General features: G+C 31.3%; 1 protein-coding gene across 1 annotated transcript; it reads right to left on the bottom strand.

Moving 5' to 3' along the window:
* Positions 1 to 13,190: 13,190 nt before the first annotated feature.
* Positions 13,191 to 15,622, bottom strand: LOC120088727 (eukaryotic translation initiation factor 4B3-like). Its single transcript, XM_039046159.1, has 2 exons — positions 14,385 to 15,622; positions 13,191 to 13,645 (listed from the first exon to the last, which is right to left on the bottom strand). Exons 1-2 carry the CDS (start codon positions 15,500 to 15,502, stop codon positions 13,606 to 13,608), a joined length of 1,158 nt encoding a protein of 385 aa, XP_038902087.1. The 5' UTR covers positions 15,503 to 15,622; the 3' UTR covers positions 13,191 to 13,605.
* Positions 15,623 to 20,256: the final 4,634 nt, after the last annotated feature.

Consider the following 20,256-nt stretch of genomic DNA (forward strand, 5'->3'; position numbering starts at 1 on the left):
CCTAATATTGTCTATTTTACATGTCGACCCATCGTTGTTGAAGAAACTTGATAGACCAAAGAGTTCGCGGTACCATAATGAGATGGACTTGACAGAACCAAGTGCTCAAGTACGGTGTGGATTTTGTAATCAATTAGGTCATAATCGGAGGAAGTGTCCTTTGTTATGAAGACAAAAAACAAATAGTTAGAGATTTTTATTATTAATATTTTTATCATGTAATTAATATTTTTATTGTAATTTATTGTTTAAGTTCTAATTTATTTGTATGTTTTACTCAAGAAATAAATAATTTTTTACTTTTAGATCATGGCTTTAAAACTAGAACCGATTGATCCTGATGTTTTATATGATCAATCTAATCGATCATCAATTGTATGGCAAGATCATACTACATGCGAGATATGTTGTAGACGTCTAGAGGCAGTTGTTTATTGTACTATCCTACTCTACTGTCGAATACTACCACTACTTTGCATATCAGAATTTTATGAAGTGACCAAATCTGAATTCATTAAGTTAGATTGACATCTCATCAATGCACTGATTGAGAGATGAAGTCTAAAGACGCATACGTTTCATATGTCTACTAGAGAGTGCACTATCACCTTACAAGACATAGAAGTATTGTTTGGGTTGCCTGTTGACGATGAGCTTATTGTCGGAGTAATGCATGATGATTGGCTTAATATTTTTCAAATGCTACTCAGTGTGACCCCACCCGCTAATAAAATTAGAGGATCAAGATTAAGCTTAACATGGTTAGGAACACAATTTCTAGGACTTGATGATGATGCAGACGAGGAAGCTGTTATGAGATATATGCGAGCATACATATTACAGATGATGAGTGAAAGTCTGTTTTCTAACAAATTAAATCACTCCATGCACTTGATGTTTCTACCATTATTAGCCAACCTTTATGAAGCGAGACAGTATCTTTCGGGTGGAGCGCATTTGGCATGTCTGTATAGACAACTATGCAAAGTAACAAAAACTGACATTCGTGAAATTGATAGGTCTTTGATACTTCTACAATTATGGGCTTGGGAATGATTTCCAACAATGGCTCCATAGCTCTGACATGTCAATGATCATAGCTGAACGAGCCTACGGTTCTTGGTATGTTATTTTAACTTAATTTAACAAATATTTTTATATGACTGATATAGTTAATATGGAATCTAAAATATTAATTTAATAATATAGGTGGAGATACCAATTTTGTGTAACTAGGTTAGCTACACATATTATAAGTCAGTATAGATACATGTTTGATCTGCTTCAACTTGATCAGGTACATGAATACTGAACCAATTGAATTTTTTATACATATTTTTTATGCACTTGTCTTTAATATTTTTTACATAATATATCATGTTTCATATTATTTGGGAGCCTTACAAAGCTGCATGGGCATTTTACCCAATTTCTATACAAACGGTCAAGACATATGGTAGACGATAAATCCTGTCACATATTTTCACATTGATGAATGGCATTCGGTGATCAGACAATTTGGTTTCTGACAGAGATGCGTTGGTCAGTTTGTCTTGAGCCTTAATCGCAAGCGGTGACTTGGTTTTCTGCAAAACATAGTAAAAATATCCTCTTCTATCATCTTGACAATGTTAGTGGGTGTAATTGTGATAATTCAGAATTATTGTATTTCTAAGCTAATTTTCACACAATTGGCGCATATTTATTCTCTTTTGGCTGCAATATCTAGATAAGGCAGCATAAATAACTTGTATTTCTACAAGTTATCAGTTTCCAATAGGATGTCCCATCCGTGTGCAATACTGAACTCCTACTGTATGACATCGACTTGAGAACTGCAGATTGGTCTAAAAAAGTTACACATTTGATAGTGCGGAGGCCTTATTGTAGAAGGTTTATTGCAATAGGGGTTTCATTTGGGCAATTCGATAGGGATGCAACTCAAAATTACATCAATTGATATAATAATATTACAAGATGCTACATAACTCATTCGAGAGCAGCTGCGGTCATCTAGTACATAATTAAATATTATCTATTGTTTTTATTTTAATTTATTTTAAATATTGTCTAATTGTTTATAATTCACAGAGATGAACAACAATAGTCTTTGTGATGTTGCAAATTTTCCAAACCAAGTCCTTACTGTATGCAGTAATAACGAGAGCTACATGGAGAAGATACATTATATGTACGATACAGCTATTGCACTTTTACCAGTTCCTAGGCATAGAGAACATGCTTGAGTAGAAGAAGATGAGGTTGATGAGGTTGACCACAATGTGGAAGAAATGTCTCCTATGATGCAGATGTAGAGCTATACTGGTTATGCTAGTCCAATGATGATGATGCTAGCATTTGGTTCAAGATATTATGATTCAGAGGTCGGTCCATCGTCTTCATACATGCAAGGATATGGGCATGACTGTAGAGAGCATACCGAATATTTAAACTATGAAGTGCCTGCAAAGGTACTAGAGCCATCAGAGGATTAAGAGGAATCAGAACAACTTAGAGTTCAAACTCGACGATGACAACTGGCTCAAAATCGATGACGTTTGCTTTGTGGGACACATTGATATATTTTTTTTTTTTTAAATGAATGAAACATTAAATTGTTGCATTTATATGGACATTTTAATTTATATTTTATTATTTTTCAATTATGAACCATAGTTGTAATATGTAAAAGTTAGAACAAAGTCAAATTTTTCTTAATACTAACAAATAGAATGGTAAATTGTTATAAAATATATCTTTTTCTATTAAAAAAAAAGTATCTTTTCTATTAAAAAAAAAAAAGGAAAGGAACGGTAATAGTATAAAATAAAAAATTAACATTTTTTTCAATTAAAAACAAAAAGAAAAGGTGTGGGTTGGTTGAGAGTTGAACACTTGACCATTGGATGAATATAAAAATAAAAGAAAATATGTTGGTTGAGTGTTCAACACTCGACCATTATATAAAATAAAAATATATTGAACACTCGATTAAAAAAAAAAAAAAGATAAAGAAAAAATTCTCAACCACATCAATAAAACTACCATATTTTCATAAATAATTTCAAAATTACAATATTTCGATAAATATTTTCAAAAGTTACGATATCTTCATAATTTTTTTATTTGGATAACTATTTAGTTTTTTAAAAAATAAAGCTTATAACACTAACTACACCGGGGAGTTTTCTTTGTCTGTCACTACCTTCCAACAGTGTTTTCAAAAATAATGTTTTGAAAACTTAAAAAAAAAATGTTTTGAAAAATTTATATTTGTTTTTAAAATTTTGTTAAGAAGTCGAAGGTTTTCTAAAGGAAAAAAGAATAAGCAAATTATTGTACTGGAATAGTGAAGCAAACACAGTTTTCAAAGTGGTTAGCAATTGAATGGAATTTTGGTTATCAAAAACCAAAGTACTTTTTTAGGTTTCAAGACTTGAATTTTGAAATTATTTATCAAAAGTATATAACAAACCAAAATACTCATATTTAAATGCAGTGTTTAAAAGTCAATTATTTAAAAATCTAATAATTATTTAATAATTAATCAAAATACTCACATTATTTAATTATAACAAATCAAAATACTCATATTATTTAATTATTTAATAATTAGTCAAATGAATTTAGCTCAATGATAATTGATATGACCTTCTTTTTAGAGAGTCGGAGGTTCGATCGACTAAATTGAATCAAAATTCAAATATCAAGAGTAAAATTGTAATATTTATCTCTTGAAATTTAATGACTAAATTAAAACCAAACTCAAAACTTAATAACTAAATGTGTAACATTTTGAAATCTGAGAATTAAATAAAAATTAAATCCAAAACTTAATGAAAAACAATGTTTTTCTAATATAATATGTTAGACTAAAGCTGTAAATTGTGATTAAAATTAATTAATGATGGCACGTGAACAAAACCTACCGCAGAAACATTACCAATGTCACTTTGAATAATTTTTAAATGATGTTGCAATAAAACACTGAGGCCTCAAAGCCCAGGTTTTATGCACAACAATGCTACTCCTTTTAAGAGTTGCGGTTGGAAGTTAAAACTAAAGAGCCTAACCTAAATTTTAAATTATTGATTGTGAATAATTGTATATTTTATAGTTCGATTTTCTATTAATAATATTATATATCTCTCTTAATTTTCAAGAAACATTACCAATGTCACGTTTATCAACCAGTAATCAAAATTGGTATAATTACAATAGAATTCTATTGATGAATAAATCGAAATGGATCTTAATCACAAATGTAATTGAATTACTTTTAATCACATTTACTAAGTATTTTGTAGACATAATTTGATTATAATTGAGGTTGTTTATGTTGCATTGTCTTCTTATCCTTACCTTTACCTAATTGTTTAGGGTCAATTGATAAAGGTAAAGGTAAGACTAACAGTAACAAATTTATAATTATTCTTCTACAATAACAATAACAATATTCATAACAGTAAAGATACTGAGTTTCACATCATTTTCGAACACAACTAAATTGAGATTCTTCATTTCATTCCTTAATTATATTAGTATTTTGATTACATATTTGGAGATGGATCCCACGGTTTATTACAAACTAATCAAATGAGGTTCACTTTTCAAATTACCATTGATGGATTACATTTCACTTAAGATAAATGTGACCTAAATGTAGTTTAATTATCCTCACTTTTGTCATTGGGATCGACAAAAAATACCATATTTTTAGGGTCAATTATCCCCACTTATGTGAATAATAGAAAATTAAATCAACTAGAAACAACAATAATAATCAAGCATAGGACAATCAATCTTACATGGAAAAACCTCTTCAAAGGAAAGAGTAAAAAACCACGGAATGAAGTCAAAATCTCCATCATAATCAATATATAATAGATTACAACGAGTTCTTCTTAGTCACAAATAGAGGTATATACAATAGATATCTCAAGATTGATAAATCTCAACAACAAACAACAATAATAGAAAAGAATAAATTAAAAAGAACACACTCAAAGTAACAACCAACTATCCACTATAATCTGACTATTATGTAGTTCTAAAAGAAATCTCCACCATCTAAATTGAAAATTCTCATGTCAAGAATTAGCTGTCAAAATTTGAGCTCGATACCACAATTCAACCTCCAAATCATTGAAATATCGCATTGTACGGAATAACTTCTTTTCTCATTTTTCTTTCAATTTTTTCTCACTTTCAATCACACTCTATCGATTTGCATGAATACCAATTGACCAAAAGTTGCATGTTTTAAATGATAAAACCTAATGACCCATTTGGGCCTTAGTGAGCTTTCACTTAAAGAAAAAAGTAAAAAGAAATATCCAATAAAAATTTTGAAATATTGTAGGTACACCTGAAAAGACTTTGAATTCTCTGTACGCTAGCTCTCTCTCTCTGAGTTATTATTGACTTGATCGATGGAGTGTTGGTGGCCAAACAACACACCACAATGCAATATTTTTTTCTATTGTGTAGGACAATTGTTCGATTTCTCCCAAACATTATAATTCAAGTACCAAATTTTAATATCAACAACTCAGTTGACATAAAATTTATACTATCAATCTTCAAGATATAAGTTTGAATCCTCTATCTCACATATCGTGAAAAGAGAAGGAAAAATCTTTCTTAACGGAAAAAAAATCTAATTTCTTAAAGTAAGAACTAAATAAATAAAACTTTAAGGGTTGTTTGGTTGGGGTTTTCTACATGAAAATTGACACAGGCAAGGAAGAAGGCATTAGAAAGAGGACTAGACCATACATCAAGAGGCATTTGGGATCGGGAAGTATGATGGTCTTAATGATAATCCTACATGTATTTCACATGTATCTTACTAGGGAATTCTTATGTCTCATCACTTGTCATATGTTTGACAGTTCCTCTATGCGCTTATCTTATTTAATCTCTAGAATACAAGACTTAGAGTAGGCGTCGCGCTCAAGTCTCTGTTTGTGATGACATAAGCCTCTCCCTGCAACTTATGAATTAAAAATTCTCGCAACAACAAGGCAAGTCTGCCATCTCCACGACTTTCCTATACAAAACTCATGTTTGTTTTATCGTTTTCAACACTTTACCTAGGAATAAGTAATCCCAAGCATCATCATTTCCCACCAACAAATGTTTTTTTTTATTCATTTTCAAAACTGTGTATTTTCTCTTTTCCCCTTTCCACCTTTTTTTTTTCATTTTATATCTAATTTCATTGTATATAGTTAATTAATCAATTAATCAATATTAATTTAATAAAATTAAATAATAAATATTTATTTTATAAATAAATGATATTCTATTAAAATATTTACTTTATCTTATTTTTATAATAAAAATTATTAAATGAATTCTCATTAATTAATTAACTACAATATCTTAAATATGTTTAATTAATAAATTAAGATTAGTTAAATTTAGTTAGTACCAAAACTCTCCTCAATATTAATAATTGATTACTTTTTTTTTATAATCAAACAATTATTTATTGAGATTAATTTTAATTTGATGTTTCATTATAAAACATATAATCATTATTGATTATTTATAATCGATTAATTATTTATTGTGATTAGATTTTATTACTCCATTCATTATTAATATATCATAATTATAAAACCTTTTTTTTGGTATTCTTTATTAATGTTTTTTTTATTATTATATCCTATTTTTACCCCTTTTTTACTTTTTTATATAATATATATCGTTTTCAAAAAATATATTTTCTTATATTATTTAATTAGAATTAAGATTACTATGGTTGAACTTAATTAATTAAAAAAATGATTAAGTATTATATTATAATTAATATATTGATTAATTTAATTATAATTACTTAATTTTTAAATATTTATAATTAAAATTATTATTTATTTTTTAATTAGTTAGCTTTTTATCAATATATTGAAAGGTTTTTTTAATTAATTAATCTATTACAATTATATAAGATTGTCATGCTTATTTTCATAATGTAAATACAAATATTTTTTTTATAAAATTCTAATAGTATTTTCCACGCACAATCAAACATAATCATCTTTGATTTCCAAATATACTGTTCCCAAACATCCTTTATTTCTAGACATCTTTAAAATCTCGAATTAAATGATCCGTAAGAGTATGTTTGAATTGACTAGAGATAAAAATGTTTTTAAAAAAAGTTATTATATTAACTTTTGTTATAAAAATGGTTTAGAATAAACTTAAAAAATGTTTCAAAAACTATTTTGAGTTGTTATCACTTCAACTTTTTTTAATAATTTTTTTAAAATTAACCATTTATATTTTTCTTATAGGTTTGAATACTATTTTAGTTCATGTATTTTTGGTTTTGGTTCATTTTAGTTTTTACAGTTTTTCATTTTGGTCTCTATACTTTAAAAATATTTATTTTAGTCCTCATATTTTAAATTTTAGTTCATTTTGGCCCTTATACTTTTAAAAAGTTGTCATTTTATACTCTTCATTTTCACTTTTAAAGGAAAAAAATGGTCCATTTTTTGAATGTTCAAGAACCAAAATGAACAAAAATTGAAAGTACAAGAACTAAAATGAACATTTTTAAAGTATAGAGATCAAAATGAACCAAAGTTGAAAGTACAAAGACAAAAATGAATCAAAATTGAAAGTATAGGGACCAAAATGATCGTTTTGAAAATAGATAGACTAAAATAAAATAAAATAAAATTACATAAACCAAAATAGTATTTAAAGTTTTTTTATATAAACATAAAAAAATGAACCGACACAACTTTAAAAAAAAAACTCGGGGGAAAAAAATAGTAAATCTACGACTAAATAAAAGTAGAATCTTTTGATGCACGGTGGGGGTTAGCAGCTGTTCCTACCATCTCGGGAGGATATCGTGGCAGTGAGCAATTGATGAAGAATTCAACAACCAATAATAAATGAACAGAGTTTTCTTTTTCTTCTTCTTGTTTTTTTCCTTAATTCATTTAAAATAATAATAACAAAGAAACAAAATCACACTCTCGATTTTTTTAGATTTTGTTGGTGGTATGACTACGCAAAAGAAAAAATAAGAATTAATTGTAGGTTATTAATTCTAAGAATTAATTTTAATTAATTCTAAAACGGTTTTCAAAATTAATTTCAAAACAATTTTTTGTTTTTAGAAACGGATCATATATTTCCTCTAAATAGCTCTTGGTTTTGAAAAGAAAGAGATAAATCAATTTTTTATTTTACTATTAATATGTTTTTTCTCTAGATCTACTATTTTCTAAGCATAATTTTCATTGATTCCAATCCATTTTCCGGCGAGTGCACACCTAAAATTGGAAGTTGTGTTAACTTTGGGAAGTAATTGGTACAACGATTAGCACCAAGGTCGTACCGTAATTGTTTTCAGGGCAGTATTTCTTTTACGACGTAACAATGTTTCGACATCTGTATTTAACATTTGTATAGGTTGCAATTTAGTCTATAAGTTTTCAAACTCAACTATATTTATTTTTTATAATATTTTTTGATAGTATTGATGGGCTTATCCGTATGGTAACCCATTTTAAATAACTTCAAATGAAATCTGACCCGATTTTTAAAAATATGATTTTTTTTTTTTTTACCTTCATACATCATATGTCATGAAATTACCCAAAACAATTGGGATCTCGCTCATGTTCCTAGGGTTTAAGTTTTCTCAATCCTCTATCTTTTCTCTTACCACTCATTTTTTATCTTGCTTTTTGTTCTTGGCTCTCCCTCCTTACACCAAAATAAAGTGAATAACAAAAGTTGTGAGGCTGAAAGTGAAGAAACAGGAAGCGAGAGTAGCAAGAGTCAATATTTAGAACCCAACATGCAATGCACGATAAAGTCATTATGTTAATTTCCATTGATGATGATGCAAGCAAAAAGATTAGAGAAAAAAAAAAAAACTAAAGTTTTAAAAAGTGAGACAAATTCCATTTTAGAACCTAATTTCGAGTATAGAGTATAAGAGTAATGATTAGGTGCAACTAACCCTTATACTTCACACTTATTAGCCACACAAAAATAGAAACAGGAAAAAAAAAATATCTTTTAAAAAAACAAAAATGCCACATGGTATAATTTCATTGGACAATAGTTAGGATGCACTACTAAGATATGTACATCCAAGGGAGTACTCGAGTTTTTTTCACGGTATAATTATCTCAACATTGATCCCTCTATCAATTTCAGAAGAAGAGTGATTAAACCATTAACTGCCCTTTATGTAAATTCTAACGTTCATCTTCCTTTTTATGAAGGTGAACTTTGTTCAACATAATTTTACAAAAAATTGCTCTAATTTTATTTTCTTTGAAATTATATTAATTTGATATCATATTTATGTTTGTTGATGCAAAATTTTGGACAAGGTAAATACATATCCGACTTTCATGTGGAACCAACCCTGAATTTGTAATTCAGACTGCTATCTACAAGACAAGAAAGATCTGCACATTATTATGGTACTCGTCACACAAACTTAGCAAGAAAATTAATGTAGCAAGTAGGAATTATGGTATGTGAGTTGACTTACTACCTTTGGAATATTCTCCTTCTCTATTTATATTTGACCCAAATCTCTCCGGATTTTGGGTTATCTCTTCAGTTAAAATCTCTCTTCTGTTAGTTAGATCCTCAAATGGTACCCATTTAAGGGTATATTCATTGGGTTATCCTTGGCCTCGAGCCCATGCTACTCTCACCTCTCGACTTCGTCTTGCTTTGAGCTTTGTCGTTTGTCTTGTGTTGCTCAATTGTTGTTTTCATTCTTTTACGTTTTTGCCCTTAGGTCCAAATAGCCCATAACAATATTGTAATTTGCTAAATGCATTATATAATTTTTTTTTCTTTCAACAATCTTTCCAACAAAAGTTTATAAGAGGAAAATCTGAATATTTTTTTTAAGTTTAAAGTTAAGATGACAACATTGCAACATTGGAATATTGCAATATTTAAATTTGAGGTGCAACTTGGTAAGTTTATGGTAAACACTTGCACAATTTGACTAGTTTGGATAAAAGTTTGTTTTTTTTTCCCCTTTAATTTTTTTCATTTATATCCTTCATTTTTACCTCCCTTTCCTAATCTAGTCCATGACATAAATCATTGCAACTTATTTTGCATTTTAATCAAGTTTCTCAAGGTATATTTGGGATAAATTTTGAAAAGATAAAAAAGTGTCATTTTAGCCCTTTTTTAGAAAACTTTCTATGTTAGGTTAGGTTAGGTAATTAAGAGCAATTTTTAATTTGTTAAAAACAGTAAAAATTATTTTAAATTGCTCTATTAGTATTTCTTCAAAGTATTCTCACAGGAAAGTGCTTTCACTTAAAAACGTTTTTTTTCTTTTCAAAAAGACATCTTAAACTCATCCTTTTAAGTACAATAAATATGTTTTTGCCTTTTAGGTATAGCATTATTTCACATCTTGAAATTAGTTTCTAATATCAGAGATATTATTTGTGACTCCCACAAACATGGCCTCATTTAAAAGGCTCTGGTAATACTATTATTGGTCAAGCTGTCACAAGCCTAACAAATTTTTAGTTTTAATAATTAGAAAATCACATATGTAACCCAATACATATTTTAAGAAAAGCCATTATGTGTCCAACAAACTTTGTATCTTTGTAGGGCTAAAAAATAGAAACAAATCTTGGTTTCTTAACTTACTCCCCTCAAATATGATTTTCCAAATTATTTCAACTTTTAGAAACTAACGGTCAAAAGCATATCTATTGATTAGAGATTCAAATTCCTATTCTCACGTGGTTGAATTTAAATAAGAAAAAACTTCAACGGTTATTTTTTTTAATATAGTTTTTGAAACTTCAAGTTGATAAAATTGTGTATATGTTGATAATACCGAATTGGTTAATGGGAGCTTAATTTAAACTACCACGGATTTATCTTGGAATTTTATACATTTTGTTTTCATATTCAAAATTTGTGAGGAAAACAAAGATGTCAACCTAATATTTGATTACACATAGTGAGAGATTTGAATCCACAATCTTTATAAGAATAAAGATATCTTAACGGCTAAATCATGCTTGTTTTGGAAATATTTTTTCAAGCATTCTTCCTTTGTAGCTTTTTAAAGAGATGAATAGATGGCAGATTTATTTTTGAAAAAATATATATTTAATTATATTCCCGAAAATGAATAAAACGTTGACTCGTTGAGAGATCACTTTTGTCAAAAGTAAGCATAATTGACGTACATAATACATAATGTGTTAGTGACCAACAAATTTGTAATTCAAGTCCTCCAATACTTTATTGTACTAAAAAAATTGAAGAGAGATCATTTTGCCTTCATTCATGTTTGAACTATACATACATCACTTGAAAAGATTCATTTGTTTTCCTACCTTTTACTCTCTCATGTTCCTCGTATCATTCACATTGAATTTCATTAGTTGAGATGTTCTAAATTTGTTATATTGAGATTATGTGTTTAAGGTTTAAGAGAAGAGTCATATATAAACCCTCTAAATCCTACTTGTATATCTCTCCCTATATATATATATATTTAAGTAATCCGTTATTCTTTAAAATAATAAAAATTTAACACATCGTTCGACTACATAAATCTACATGTTTGATTATTTTTTTTATTATTCTTATTTTTGTTTGTCAATTGGTTCCAACCTAACATCATTGTTGCAGCCAGTAGTTCTTTTTCACTTTTAGTGCATGAATACAATCACATCCCACCAAAACATTATTAAAATAAGAAGCACTTCTAAAGGGCAAAAGTGCTTGGATAATGGACAGAATCATGTTTAACTACATTTTCAAAGCCTACTTACAATTACTTTTAGTTTCGCCATATAGATTTGGATTCCAATATAGCTTTGGGATAATGAAGATTAGAATCAAGTTAATTGTGATTTACGTAGGCCAAGCATTTGCTTGCATCTTCCACCATTCAAAATATCCATCCAAGTCATCATCCACCAAATCTCAATAATATAAATATGGTTCTTCCCATTCATCAACGTGTTAAATCATTATTGTAACTACATAAAATAACCCATTCAAGATTGATTATATTGATAACGAGTCAATCCAAATATAGTTAAGTTGATAAAATATAAAACATCAATAGTTCAATACCTACATTTGTAATTGTTTATTTTAATATATATATATATATATATATATATATATTGAAGCAGAAGTATGAACTCCTCTACTCCACGGAACAGTTGACATTCCTATATAATCTATTGATCAAAATACTATTTTAATCTCTATATTTATGATTTCATTTCATTATGATTTATGTACTTTCAAATGTCACAAGTAATCCCTATAATTCAATAAATCATGAAATATCACAAGCAGTAAATTAGAAATCGATCTCTGGTAAAACATAGAACAGCAAGTGTCTACACAGTTAAGAACATTAATTATATAAAGCAGCACAAAGTTTATCAAAAATAGAGGGAAAAAGACAATTTCTAAATTTTCAAACTCTATCACCATGTACTAATAAAAAAATCTGGTCAATTGGTTGAAACGAGAACATACATTGTTAACATAAAAATACAAGTAGGTAGAAGAAGTTAAACTGATATATTCATTTGGTGTATGAACAGTGGGTTAGACTGATAATTTGCGGCTAAAACACACCGACATTTATATATATTGTTTCAAAATTGCAATACCCTCCTATCTTTTATAAAGGTTTCAAACTTACCTTTAAAGTTTAAACAGGAATTAAAACCCAAACACTACAGATACAAATTCAAAATTCTAACAGATTTTTACTCCCAAAACTTTTTTCTAAGACATGATTTCATTTATCTAAAGAGTTAGAAGACACCCCCCATTTAAAATTCAAAGTGACTTTTGACTGCGGTTAGACAAAAAGTTGGAACATTTATGAATAATCAAGGTAATATTGCAACTTTATAAAGAATATGGATATTTTTAAAACAAACGATAAGGATCAAGGTTCTTTTTGCAATTTAGCCATAATTTTAAGGGCAAAAAAAACAAATTGCCCGATTGATAAAGGCTGGAGTTGGAGAGAGATAGCACCACTGTTTCCAATTCATCAAACAACCAACTTCCAGACAATAATGCATAGCCCAGAGTTATAACAAAAGCCTAGGCAATCATATGTCGGGCAGTCAAAATAATACAGGTCAGAACCAAAATCAAACTCATCAGAATTTCTCAACAGAACACAAAACTGATTTTAGTAAACAATAACAGTACAGTTGGACAGTATTTCTCAGGAACACCAACAAGATGTAGAAATGAATCCATATCAAAGGCCTAATTAGCAAAGCTACCTTAAACCTACCAAAATTGCACAATGTCCTGTACTTTTGATCCACATCAATAACACTCACAGAACAAAAAATTTTATATGTATGCTTCAATCTGTTCGCTTTTCTTTTTTTGTTTTTGTTTTTGTTTTTTTTTTTTNTTTTTTTTTTTTTGTTTTTTGCTTTTTTTTTTTTTGTTGGAGAGGGGGGCGGGGGTTCTGGAGGAGAATAACTCACAAAGTACCCATGGAAGAACACAATGAATAATTCAAGAGCTTTCAGTTTTCAAGTTTAGTATCAGTTGCATAGAATGTCTTCAATTTTCCTCAGCAGGTCCATTTTCAACCACCTCAGCACTGCAACAGGGAATCAAATCACTGAATCAACATGCTCTAGAACATAATTAACCAAAAGGCTAAAAGGAAAAGATAGAGGAATTAGAGATTCAATCTTTTCATAGAAGGGGCAAAGTACAAAGAGCACTACATTTTACAGATTTGTCAATTTTAATCTCCATAAAACTCCTGGACTTGATCATTCACATTCTAGAATTGCTAAAAGAAAGAACTTCAAAGTTTCAACAGAAATCAATATGGTCAATTGCTTCTAGTTCAAGAGCAAATAAGCCTGAATGGAGAAAACGAGCATCCTTGGAAAGCTAGTTACACGAACATTATTTTCCATTTTGATCCAAGAGAGAACAAAAAGCCCCCAAAACTATCATTTACACAGAACTCAACTGGTCACAGGTATCTTCACTTTCAAACTATATCAGTTATCATGAGAAAAAAGGCATCATCAAAAGGTGCTAAAAACAAGAACTGTCTTGTTCATTTAGGTAATCAATACAACTGACATATGTAATTGATGATTTCCATCCCAAGTGCTGCTTGTTTAGTTTGCCTAAATACGTCTAAATCTACATGAATCCTAGAAAAGAGGCAGCAAATCAAACAATTTGTCCAAAGGACAAACAAAGAGCACATATAAAGCACCAAAACGCACAAACGGTACAAGGGAACAACAACAAAAAGATGTACCTACTACTTTGCCATAAAGGCGCAGCGAAAAAAAGTTTTCAAGTAAAACACAGACCTTTGGGAACGAGACTCCACAGACTCTGGCTTCCTCCAACTCCTTCCTGACCGATCTTCAGGAGACCGACCACTTCGAACTCCAAAGCCTTTTCTTCTCTCAAACGAAGCCCCACTAGATGTCTCAGTCCTCTCCACCGTATCCTTAATTTTCATTGATTCGAGTTGCTCGTCAATCTTCTTCCAGTCTTGTCCCTTTTCAGCCAATACCTGTTCCCTTGGTCTTGCATTTCCAAAAGGATTCGACCCCTTTGGCTTTACTGCAGAACCAGAAGCCTCCTGATTCCCATTGTTCAAAGGGATTGAACGAGGCTGAAGATTAAGCCTCGGCCTCTCACCAATTCCACCTCTAACCCCTTCAGATTTTCTGCCCCAACTGTCTGAATCGGCGCCACCACCGCTCGAGGGAAATCCTCCTCTTCGCTCTCTCTCAAAACCACCGCCTGATCTCCGACCTTCAGAAGGTGTAAAGCTCTTACTTGATACCCAACTATCCGATTCGTCGGCTTTCGACGAGTTCGAATCGAAAAAACCTCCACCTCCTCCTCTCTCTCTCCTCTCAAATCCATTACCCATCATAGGCTTCTTCCCGGCTCCCCAATCATCAATCTCATCAGCCCTAGAGGGCAACGGTTCCCTTCGGAATTCTCTATCAGATCCATCATTGCTCCTCCTTGACTCATCAAAAACCCTAGAACCCCGTCGAGAATTCGACGAATCTTCCGAGTTAGAATATCGATTCCCTCTGTCATACAAACTATTCTGACCCCAACTCTTGAACCCTCCACCAAGCCGGTTGCGGTCCATCTCCTCCGCCGTTCTCTGACGCGGACCCGTCGGAAGCATCATTAGATCTTCGGCCGTAAGACCCTTTGGATCACTGGATTGAGCGGACGGCTTTGGACCGCCATAGGTCTGAAACTCCGACAAAGGAATGGACTGACCTTTCTTCTTCTTCGGCTTGGTGGCGGCCGCGGCGGCGAGGGATGGAAAGTCAGTACTGGGCTGCGATTGGTGGCGGGAGTGGTCCTGCTGGTCCTTGAGAAGCTCCGCCTCGTGCTCCTCCGCATCCAAAGCCCAAGCTCCGGGCTTGCCCCACGGTGAGACAGTTGCCGCCATGCTTTTGCTCTGAGTTGTAGCCGGAGATTCTTCTTTCTTCGCTGTGGTTTTCTTGTGTAAATGGGTTGCGTTCGTTGGCAGCGAAAATAAGCGGCAACAAACGCCTCTCTATTCCTTTTTATTTCCTAATTTTATACACACCAAAGAGTTACGATCTGACGGCTGAGATTTTCCCTCCCGATCTGTTTCGAAATATTATCAACTGACGTGTACGCCATTACCTCTAACAATATAATTATTTTCATATAATCATTTATTAATTTAAATTCTGCCTTTTTCTTTGTAAAATGTTGAAAAAATATCCAATTATTTATACAAAAGCAAAAAGAAAAGAAAGACATTCATACATATTGATAGGTTTTTATCCGCATTTATCTAATAGTGTCGATAGACTTTTATCCATTCATATTATTGATAAATATTTATAGACTTCCATCGATTTCTATCTACATGAACAAAATAATTTTTGTTATCTTTTTCTATTTTTAAAAATATTTTTTCTTTTCTTTTTTTTTCTTTAAAGAAAACTATGCGCTATATTTATCTATTTATTTTATTATTTCGTTAGAGGTGAATCTTCTATTCTATCTTCATCACCTCTGTGTAATACATCATCTAGAAAACCCGACTTGAAAAAAAAAAAAAAAACAATTGAAGATTTTATTTTTAGTGGTTTGTTATTTTATATTAGTTTTCCCCTTTTCATTCATAAGTCGAGAGGCTACATGGATCATTCGTTTCCCTCACCCCAATCTCATCTTCATCCAAAAACATTCAATCCTTTTATGAATTATATGGATTAATTCATAGATTAATTCTTTTTAAAAAAATCATAAATTAGTAACTTTATTAATTATCTTGCATAATATTAATTATTAAAATTAATAAGTGTGATCTAGACAACGAGGATATTGAGGGCTCCAACTTGGGATGTATTAGGTGGGCTATAATAACTCACCGAGCGTTTTGGACATGTGTTAAAATAATGACGAATAAGGGTTATTTTAACTTCATTTTACTATAGTAAAACTATGTACAATTTAGTAAAATAACAAACTCTTTCTCCCTCCGATGTTTCCAATAACTCTATCCACCAGTGACCAACTCTAACGACTACCATCGACAATCACTCCGACAACCAACTATAACTAAGATCACCTTCAAGGTCCCAATTTTGGTGATGACCACCTATGTGACCAACTCTTGTTGCCAAACTTTGGTGATCACTACATGTTTAAGTTTCATAAAATAAATTTGGATTTTAGTTTATTGGATTGAATTATTGTCGTCTAATCGTCAAATAAAATACCTTTGATTTTATTAGATAAATAATTTGTGTTAACAAAACTACAAATCACAAGATACACTAGATTTATAACATCAGTCCCAACAATCTCCCATTTTTCCAAAGCTAGCGAAATGTATCAAAATACAATAAAAGCCGAGTGAGAAAGTAAATTTTCAATATATAATGTAAGGTAAAGTATCAATATACAATAAAATAAACTAGGACATACAATATATCCAATAAAATCTCCCAGATGCCCTAGCTTAGATGACTCATATCTCGTAGACCCAGACCCTCCAAGTGACCCTAAAAAACTTTAATCGCGAGAGCTTTTGTAAATGGATCAACAATATTGTGCTCCGAGGCAATCTTTGTGACAATCACATCTCCCCATTGCACAATCTCTCTAATAAGATGATACTTGTGCTCTATATGCTTTCCATATTTGTGGCTAAGAGGAATCTTGGAGTTTGCCATAGCACCACTGTTATCATAATAAAGTGTAATGGGCAAGGACATACTTGGAACAACTTCCAAATTTGTGAGAAATTTTATGAGCCAAACGACTTCTTTAGCAACTACATACTCAACCTCCATGGTGGAGTCCATAATACAACCTTGCTTAATGCTACACCATACTGTAGCTCCTCCATTCAGAGTGAACACTGATTCTGATGTGGGTTTTCTTGAATCCTTATCAGTTTGAAAATCAGAGTCTATGTTGTAAGAGTTAAACAACATGCAGCGGAGGTATCAAGAATCCATAAGCATTCTAATTCACTAATTTGGGCAAAAACTATAGCATGCTCTTATTAAAAAGTGGGTTTTCAAAACATACCTTTGATGAACTCTCCAAGAAAATGTCTGTTCAGGTGCTATCTTCACTTGATATCAATGTGAACCACCTCAAAGCCTTCCCTACTATGCTCTTGGAGCTTTAGGCAGAGTTGTGGGACTCAAGAATAGCTTGAAGATGTGAAGAAATAAGAAGATCTCACAGTAGCCCGACTGAAGAAGATAGTTTCTTCTTCAGAAAATTTTCTCTAAAAAAATATATTCCCTCCTTCTCCAACAACTCCAATCTTCTTTATATATTTAGATGAACATGCAAAGAGATGGAGTGCATGGTTTGCAGCTCATGCTTGGAGAATCAAAGTAGAGAAGATAATGGTTTTTGTGTGAGCATAAAGATGATGGTAATAGAGAAAATCCATTTTCCATTTTGTGCAACCATGCAAATTATTTTTTCCATTTTCTTTTTAAAACAAAAAAATGATTTAAAATCATTTTAATTCAAAATTTATTTTCTTAAATTAATTTAATATCAAATATTAAATTAATTTTTGCACAATAATCATCTTCATATATTTACATCATATTTAAATATTTATTCTCTTGTTCCGTTTATTTGAACGTTTCAAATTAATTTCTCAAACTACCCTAAAGCTTACCCATTTACGAGCTAGTAGGGGGACCTCGTGGACCTACAGGTCATGGGCTCCAACGATCCGAGATTAATCAACTAAACTCATTAGACCGATCTAACCCTCATTTCTTAACTAATGGGTGATTCCACTAAAGCCCATAGCTGAACTCCCCTCACTATAGATATATTATGTCCACTCGATATAACCATGATTAGTAAGTTAACCCTTCACGGGTTGCTCGTAATAACAGCAGGGTCGAATCTTTGTTTTACCCCTAAAATTACCTCCTGTTCCTTAAGTTCCACTGATCCCCTAATGAACAATTGATTTGTGATCCAATCAACAAATCGAATCCCTCTCAGGCCAATGAGAGGGTGAGGCTTCTTGTTCAAGACCCAAAATCAGCACTTGAAAGGAACAACCTCTCTACTAACCCTAATCGGGTAGGAGTGAATTTTCTCTTGCACCCTATGTTCCCAGTTATTCATCCGGTCTTATCCCCAAAATGGTAAGCTTATTGAGTAGAGGCAATTGGTCTACTCTCACCGTTTACAGATCAAAGGATAATCCAGAACAAACAAGAGTTCATAGTTAGCTTAGGATTAAGGTTAAGTTACCTAGGTCATCGCTTTGAAATAGTCAGTCTTTAAACAGTAAACAACATTATAAAGTAAGAGTGACCGGTTTCGTGGTCTAATCTTGCACAAAACTCATTTGCACAGGACACCCCCACTCCTCATGTCTCAACATGCACGAATTAGGATCACTTCGTATGTAGCACTTTACAACACTTTGTAATAACTACAGAGTAGGCCACATCCAATAGTGTTACCAGAATAAGGTACCCAACCTTATTCATATACTATAGATCATTTTGACTATTTACTCGAACCTAATCCACTTGTATGTCTCCACATAAAGTTCAAGTACTTATATAATAGTCAAGGGACTTAGGTTTATTGGATTTCTAAAAAGACCAATATATTCAACAACAACTTTATTGAATTCTCAAAATAAGTTTTAATGTTTACAAACCACGAGTTTTAGGACATAAAACCCAACACATGTATCTTGTAAGGATCAAATCCTTAGCCCCATACATGAGCATATAGTTTCTCGTTCTCCTAAGATACTTGCGAATAGCTTTAACTACTGTTCAATGATCAAATCCTGGATTGGATTAATATCTACTGACTACTCCCACTACATGGAAGATGTCGGGTCTAGTACACAACATGGCATACATAAGGCTACCCACTGCAGATGCATAGGAAATCCGTCTCATTTTCTTAACCTCTTAAGATGTCTTAGGACATTATTCTTTAGATAAGATAATTCCATGCCTCAAAGTAACAAACCCTTCTTGGAATTTTGCATCAAATATCTGACAAGCACTTTAGGATGCCTAAGACAAGGCTAGTGATTTATTCTTTCGATCCCTTATAATTTGGATTCCTAAAACAAATTATGCTTTACCCAAATCTTTCATTTGGAATTGAGCAGCTAGTCATTCTTTAATGGTAGTCAGATAACCTACATCATTCCCAATGAGTAAGATATCATCCATATACATCACAAGAAAAGCTACTGAACTATTAATGATCTTCTTGTAGACACAAGACTCATCAACATTTTGACCAAAGTCATAAGATTTAACTGTGGCATCAAACCATAATTCCAAGATCGAGATGCTTGTTTCAATCCATAGACGGTCCGATTAAGCTTGCAAATCTTTTGCTCTTGACCATGTTCAATGAATCCTTCTAGTTGGGCCATGTAGATGGTTTCATCAAGATTAATATTAAAAAAGGCAGTATTCACATCTATTTACCATATTTCAGAGTCATAATATGTGGCAATAGATAAGAGAATCCGGATAGACTTAATCATAGCAACAGATGAAAAAGTTTCTTCATAGCCCACTCCATTAACCTCGATATAACTCTTTGCTACTAGTTTAGCCTTAAAGGTTTGCACCTTTCCATCTACACCCAGTTTCCTTTTGTAGATCCATTTGCAACCTATGGGTTTAACTCCAT

Source organism: Benincasa hispida, chromosome 10, assembly GCF_009727055.1.
Source record: "Benincasa hispida cultivar B227 chromosome 10, ASM972705v1, whole genome shotgun sequence".
Classification (NCBI taxonomy): domain Eukaryota; kingdom Viridiplantae; phylum Streptophyta; class Magnoliopsida; order Cucurbitales; family Cucurbitaceae; genus Benincasa; species Benincasa hispida.

Bases quoted from the DNA above. Each gene is read 5' to 3' on its own strand.
- LOC120088727 (XM_039046159.1), bottom strand. From the start codon at position 15,502: ATGGCGGCAACTGTCTCACCGTGGGGCAAGCCCGGAGCTTGGGCTTTG. The intron at 13,646-14,384 runs GTCTGTGTTTTA...TCCCTGTTGCAG, and splicing joins GTGGAGTCTCGTTCCCAAAG to TGCTGAGGTGGTTGAAAATG.